General features: G+C 38.5%; 1 protein-coding gene across 1 annotated transcript in view; it reads right to left on the bottom strand.

Moving 5' to 3' along the window:
• FANCB (Fanconi anemia complementation group B) overlaps positions 1–7,809 on the bottom strand; it is a gene marked incomplete at its 3' end in the record, with an annotated part of 22,757 nt that overhangs the window by 3,580 nt on the left and 11,368 nt on the right. The window contains 1 exon segment of the mRNA XM_006779515.2: positions 2,284–2,412. Coding sequence (XP_006779578.2) covers positions 2,284–2,412 — 129 coding nt within the window.

Here is a 7,809-nt window from a genome sequence, read left to right as displayed (position 1 = left end):
GCGTCACTTTGGCCCCTTGAGTGTGGCTCTTCCACAAAATACCACATGTGGGCGAGCACATACAGTGCGATTGAAACTTCGTGGCCCATGCGCAGAAGTCGGTTTTCAGCCTGGGTGAGTCTATTTTGAAGAAGTGGCGTTAGAAAAAGTGGGGGTGTTGGTCGGTTGGGTGATGGGATACGCAGCACAAGGGAGGCGCGCGATTCATGCACGAGTTGAGTGAGCCAGTCAGTCAGCAGGGGACAAAAGATAGAAGAAACATCCACAAATCGCGCGCAGGAGACAAAAGATAGAAGAAACAAGTATACAAGACGAGTGTGGATGGGAAAGTTGGAAGGGGTCGACTTCAGCGAACGTATCTCAATTAGACTGAGGACCTTTTTAGCAAAGGCCAGTTTAGGAATGCCTTAATGAAGTTAGTAACAATGTACCTACCTATATAGTTTAAGTTTAAAAAATTTGGCTCTCAAAAGAAATTTCCATCGTTGTACTGTTGATATTTGGCTCTGTTGACTAATGAGTTTGCCGACCACTGCCCTAGGTCCATAGTATTATTATCTAAATTTTCCAGATTTTAAAAAAATGAGGTTAAGGGAGGTTAAGTACCTTGTCCTAGATCAATGATGGCGAACCTTTTGAGCTCAGCGTGTCAGCATTTTGAAAAACCTTAACTTAAGTCTGGTGCCGTGTCACATATAGAAATTTTTTTTTAATATATTTTATTGATTTTTTACAGAGAGGAAGGGAGAGAGATAGAGAGTCAGAAACATCGATGAGAAACATCGACCAGCTGCCTCCTGCACATCTCCCACTGGAGATGTGCAACCATAGTAAAACAAAGACTTATATTTTTGATATTTATTTTATATATTTAAATGCCATGTAACAAAGAAAAATCAACCCAAAAAAATGAGTTCGCGTGTCACCTCTGCCACATGTCATAGGTTCACCATCACTGTCCTAGATCACACAGCTAGCAAGGGGCACAGCTGGGATTTGAACCAAAGCAGAGTGGTTACAGAGCCCATGCTCTACCTTAACCATTAATCTATATTACCCCTCTATGTGCCAATTACTAAAAAAACGATAAGGGCACTTCCACTAGAGTGGACTACACATGTTCCTAGGAGTCTGACACTTTGTCAGTAGCGGTGAGATGTGAGGCAGACTATTCATCCCAAACCTGCAGAAATGTTTACTACCTGCCAGGACTACTGTTCAAATTAACCATGTAAAGGGCCAAACAGTATCTCACACACAATGGTTTCAATGCACTAATTTCTTCCCCTTTTCTAATACTGTCAAAATTGTTGGGGTGGGGTAAGGAAGGGAAAGGGGGAGACTTTTAAAAATGACTTTCAGGAGGTTTCTCAGAAAACTAGAAGAGTATTACAGAAATGTAACATGATGGGTCTTTGTTATGTTTCTTATACTCACAGAGTCATATTTTGGACCCAAATCCTCATATTTCTAGGACTGAAATACAGACCATTACAAGAATGATCAACCTTGAAGCGGGTCAGAGCAAAGCACTGCCCAGCTTTTCTTGATTTATTTGTAACTTTGTTATACTGTCCTCTGCGTGGAACTAATGTGCAAAAATACTATTTTTATGAAGTCTAAGCAGTTTTTGCTATCTACATTACTGTACATGCATAAATAATTAAAAGGTACTAAAGAGATTCAGATGATGGTCAACCCCAAAGAAAATGACAGTAAAATGATAAAAAGCAGACATAAGGGCTAAAATTCAGAGCAATTTAGGGACATTAACTAGAGAAATAAATGTCCTTAAAAATGAACCATGCAAGAGACTAAAAGAACAACAATTATACTAATGATAAAATTGTGTCATTAATACAAGCTTAAATAATGTTCAGTAATTTTGCTTAAGAAGTCAGAAAATATATAATTCAATTAGGAGTAATTTCTATTCAAACTATACAAATAAAAGAGTTTTGTTAAATATTTTTTAAACAAAAGGACTTACTCCCCCAAGGTTCCTGGTAACTGAGATTTTGATATCCTACTGAATAAGAATAACTTGCAAATTGGTAAAATACTGGCTTCTTAATCTCATATTTTTCAATGACATAAAAGTCTACCATTAATAATCCCTGCCACTTTGCTTCTTGATCCATTGCATATTTCTATTATATTCTAATTTCCATTTCAAATAATTCTTCTGTAATAGTGTCAAAAATAAAAAATAAAGTTAAATAAATAACTCTTCAATAGGTTTTAATTAATAAAATGATAAAATGGTCACATGATTAATTTTACCTCCTCTGCAATTGATGTACTACATTCTTTTCCTTGAAGCAAGTTCATTAAAGCTTTGTAAGATTTTAAGATAACTTTTTCCTTAAGCAAAAGATGCTTCTGAACTTCCTGAATAGAAGCCAAGCCAACCTGTAAAGTAGAAAGAAAAATCATTGCCAGAGACATAGTTTCATATGAAAACTGACATACCATTAATTCAGGAAGTGCTCTCTCCAAATCTGCATATTAATTTATTTTTCTATAGAAAAGCAGAGAATACTTCTCAAAGCAAAACTATTTTACTTGTAAATTTTAAGTCTCTAATGACAAGAAAACACAGCAAGTAACTGCAATAAATTGTACATATCAAATTGAGAGAATGCCAATGTATTAGCACTAGTTTCACTACTGGGTTTAGTAATCAACATGACTATGAGTAAGTCCAATAAATATGAATAAAAAACAAAGCCTATCAACACTCCTACCCCCACAAGGAAATTGTTTTTCTTGTTGAAATAATTTCTGTTTCAGAAACCAAAAGACATAATTATAAACAGAAATAGTCACTTTTAATTTGATACTATTTGAAATCCTCTATTCATATAACCTTTATTTAAAAAATTAAAGATAACACATTAACAGCCTCCAAACTGTCACACGTTTATTTTTGTGCTAATAAACTCAGTACTAGGATTGACTCTTAACTACTGGGGGGAAAATTGGCTCTGAATTAGGCATAGAACAATCCATTCCTTTTATTGTACCAGATAAATAGATTTCAGCATAAAATAAGAAACATTCATGAAATACATTCTGTTACTGAAAATTTAAAGAGTCATGTCATTGAACTGATAGAAACTGTTTCATTTCAGATTGATATCTGAGGCTGTTTAAGTATAAATCCAGTTTTTAATATAAATGTTTTTCTAGTTTGAAAACACACAATGCATCCTCTTTTATAATTACTTTCTTTTAAATTTCATCTTAAGGCAAGTACATTCTTTGTATCAATGAATAGCAGTTGGAGAATGAAGACTGAGCCATATTTTACCTCACTATGCAAAGTATGTAAAGTATCTAGCTAATATTTTTAAAACTTCATCTGCTGACCTAATTCTGTGGGCTCCATATCATTCACACTCCATCACTCATTTGCTGAGTAATTTGTACTTTACAGGAAGAAAGAGGTGCCCATCAGAGGTGGAGCAAATCTGAGACTGCTGAAGAGGGAGGGAATGAAGAGAGGAATATGTGGTCAGGCTGAAAATAAGGGCCCTCTCAGAAACGATCCTGTTCTCTCTTCCCCACTCCCCTCAACATGCCCTCTGCTTCAGGACTAAATGGTAAATCACTAGACTACTCAAATATTTTATTACGAAGTTTTGTTATAAAACTATTGAAAATAAGCATATGGTAAGAAATTTAAATAACATAAAAGTACATCTCACCTTCCCTTCATACACCCTTAATTCTTAATTCCATTTGTGCAGCCAAGAGAGTGTTTACCTTTCCAGAATTTTTCCATGTAACATATGTTAAGGAATGCTTCCCTTCTCCTCCCCACAAACAAAACCATATATAGGAGCATACTACACTGCATGATAGCAAACCTTGTTTTTTTGTTCTTTTTACTCCGATCTCTCTCATGCATGCAGAAGGGTACATAATACACACAAAGAACAGTTTACAGACTAATGAAGTTAACACCCATGTAACAACACCCAAGTCAAAACGTAGCACTCCAGCTGTCCATGGGCCCTCTTTTTCTCCACTGGAGGCAGCATTACCCTGACCCTTTACTTCTGAACTTTTAATAAGTGGAATCATTCTGTATGTATTAGGTTTAAATGTCATCCATTTGTCACTAGTAGCTGTGGTTCATGCCTTTCATTGCTCTATAATATGCCATCATATGACTATACTAGCTTACTTCTCTAGTCTGCTGTTGATGGACATCTGGGTTATGTCCAGATGTGGTGTAATACAATGTTGCTGTGAACATTCCTATATAGGTGCACAAGTTTCTCCAAGGTCCTGCTCTCCCCAATTCCCTTCCACACCTCTGCCTCTCCTACTAGTATCAATGTGCTTTCTTCTTTACATCTCTAGTTGTAGGACTTCTATTCAGCCAGCTTTCAGGCAGTTCTTATTTGTATTTTAGTTGTAATTTTCATGTGGTTGTGGGAGGCGGTGAGTATTGGCATTTACACTGCCATCTTGGTTCTCCTCAGAATAAATATTTATATTAAGAAAATTAATCTTCTGTTCTGTGTTATAGTTTCTTAATACATAATTTGTCTTTTTATTTATTTTACTTTGTTCCGAGTACAAAAGTTTTAAATGTAATCAATCTTTTCCTTTATGGTTCTATGTCCACTATGATATTTTATTTATCTATTGTTCACATTCATATCTAGCATGTGTTCAGTAAGCAGTTGATAAATTCACTTTAATAATTAAAGTAGTTCCAAATAATTTTAAAATGGCCTGAAATGTATAAATATTTACTATCTAGCTTTTTACAGAAAAGTTTTCCAGGGATAGAGGAAAATGTTAAACAATATCATAAGGAAATAGACAAATCCAAACGGAGGAGCACCTCACCTGGCCTGCTCATTGGTATTATTTTAAAAATAAGGGAGGAGGCATTGTTCTAAATAAAAAGATCAATGAGAGACACATAATCAAATGGAAGTGTAAACTTTGATTGAATCCTGAAAAGAATAACTATAAAAAACATTTTTGTCCTGGCCGCTGTGGCTCAGTTGGTTGGAGCATCACCCCATATACTGAAAGTTTCCAGGTTCAATTCCCTATCAGGTCACATACCTAGGTTTAGAGTTCAACTCCTGGTGAGGGCACCTATGGAAGGCAACCAACTCTCTCCCTCTCTCCCTCCCTCCCTCTCTCCTGGTGAGGGCACCTATGGAAGGCAACTAATAGATGCTTCTCTCTCTCTCTCTCTCTTTACCCTCTCTCTAAAATGAATAAGCATATCTTCAGGTGAGGATTTAAAAACAACATTTTTGTAGCAGTTAAAGACACCTGAATATGGACTGAACAGTGAATATGATTAAGGGATTTTTATTGATTTTCTAAGTGCAATAATGGTATTTTTGTTACCTAAGAGAATGTACTTAATTTTAGGAGATTCTTGCTAAAATATGTAAGAGTGAAGTAGTATAATATTTGCAACTTTCAAATGATTCTGCAAAAATGTACACATAAAGGTACACAATCACAAATAGATGAGGCAAATATGATTTTTTCAACATGAAACAATAGTTGAACCAATGTGGGAACTACAGAGATAATCACTATACTATTCTTTGGACATGTCTGTATATTTGAAAATTTTTACAAATGGAAAAGGGCAAGTTACAAAGGAACATCTTATAATCACATTTCCATATACATTTGCATATATTCATTTAAAAATCCTGCAAGAATATCCATACCAAAGTGTTAAAATTGATTATATCTCAGTAATAGAATCAAAGGTAATTGTTAGTTTCTTTATAACATTTGTTTGCACAGTCTAAGTATTTCACAGGGAGTATGAATTACCTATTGTCTATAGGAAAAACTCTTTTTTTAGAGAGCTCTGTATGGAAAACTTGAGGGTGAACTGTCCATGTTTGGAACATGTTATGATTTATCATATTTGCTGCTCCTTAAAAAGAGATAATGTAGTACACTGATCCTACAGACCAGAAAGAACGTATCTTCAAAAGTGAGTTTCTTGGTGGGAACAGAGAAGATGGCGGCATAGGTAAACACCTGTACTCACAGCCTCCCACCACCACATGAAAATTACGACTAAAATCAGAACAACCATCACCAGAGTTGCTGGAAAGCTGGCTAAATAGAAGTCCTACAATTAGAGAAGTAAAGAAGAAAGCACACTGAGAATGGTAGGAGGTGCGGAGGCAGGGAATTGGCTGGTCTGGCACCAATGTGTTCCACTTTTTTAATCAGGAGGGAGAGCGTATCTGTGGATGCCGTCCAGAGGAGCAAGGGGTCCAAGCTCCACACCAGACCCCCAGCCCAGGCTCCCAGTGCTGGGAAAAGAAGTCCCTACGGGCTATAAAAACCAGTGCAGATTGGGGTTCAGTGACACAGAGGCTGCTGGAGACCCAGCTGTTTCTCATAAAAGCTGGCACCATGAACTGAACTTACAAGGTCCTGCTTCCTCTGAGCTCCAGCGCCAGGTCGAGGCTTTGGGGGACACAGACACATGCAAGGAGGAAATGGACTGACTGGCATCAGGGCAAGAACTCGAGGGCGGATTTCTCCCAGAGGAAGGTGCTCACAGATCACTGTTCCTATGCTGGGACCTCCCCAATCAGTCGCAGGGCTGACTGGCAGCCATTTCTGTTTGCTCTGCTCTGGTGAGTCCCTAAGACCCCACCTCATCCAATTTACAACCCCATCCAAGCTGTGTGCAGTGGCTTTTGCATATGAATGGCCTGTCCTTGCTCAGGCTAGGGTCTCTCAAGTAAGCTGCTGCTGGGTCAGGGAGCCCCAAACCTTTCAATAGAGGGCCAAGACCCAGCACCAGCACCACCCTGCCTTGCTTTGTGGCTGGGCCTCATCTGGGCACTTCCAAACCCGATCCAACAGCAATCAAGTCTCAACTACAAGACTGTGATCACAGCCCACAGAGTGGTGCACCTAGAGCATCCGGCTCAGGGGAATCGATACAAAGAGGAGGAATCTGCAGCTCTCGCTATAGTTCCTGCTGCGTGGCCCTAGGCAGTGGCTGACTTTGCCACTCCCTGGAAACCCAAGAGACAGTGTACCCAGTGGTCAGTGTGAGACCATGCCAGATTACAACTCTACATATCCATAAGCGACACACTCAAGGGGCAGACTCAGTGAGCACCAAAGCCCCACTGAAGCAAGTCCTGCTCCACAGGGGTGTCTCCTGCACAGCAGCTCTCCCACTGTAGTCGCAGCTGGTCCCCACAGCCAATTGACCTGGAGGTCAATTCCTCCCAGTGACACCAACAGCAATCAAGTCTCAACTACAAGACTGTGATCACAGCCCACAGAGTGGTGCACCTAGAGCATCCGGCTCAGGGGAATAGGGAGGCTGAGCCACTGGGCCCTATAGAACACCTACCTCACAAGACCACTCTATCAACTCAAGGAGGCATAGCAACTCTACGCAATACATAGAAACAAACACAGGGAAGGAGCCAAAATGCAGAGACAAAGAAACATGTCACAAATGAAAGAAATGGAAGAAAGCAAACCACTGGATATAGAGTTCAAAACCATGGTTATAAGGTTACTCAAGAATCTTCTAGAAACCTCAAAAAAAAGGAGAAGGACCAGTTGCAGATTAAGCATACACTGATTGAAATAAAGAATAATATACAGGGATTCAATGGTAGAGTGGAGGGTTCTAAGAATCAAATCAATGATATGAAATATGAGGAAGCAAAAAACACTCAACCAGAAGAGCAAAAAGAAAAAAGAATCCAAAAATATGAAGACAGTGTAAGGAGTCTCTGGGACAACTTCAAGCGTACCAACATTGAC

This window comes from Myotis davidii, unplaced genomic scaffold, assembly GCF_000327345.1.
Source record: "Myotis davidii unplaced genomic scaffold, ASM32734v1 scaffold216, whole genome shotgun sequence".
Lineage (NCBI taxonomy): Eukaryota > Metazoa > Chordata > Mammalia > Chiroptera > Vespertilionidae > Myotis > Myotis davidii.
Note: the sequence above shows the minus strand (reverse complement) of the source record. Positions and strands in the feature narration are given on the sequence as shown.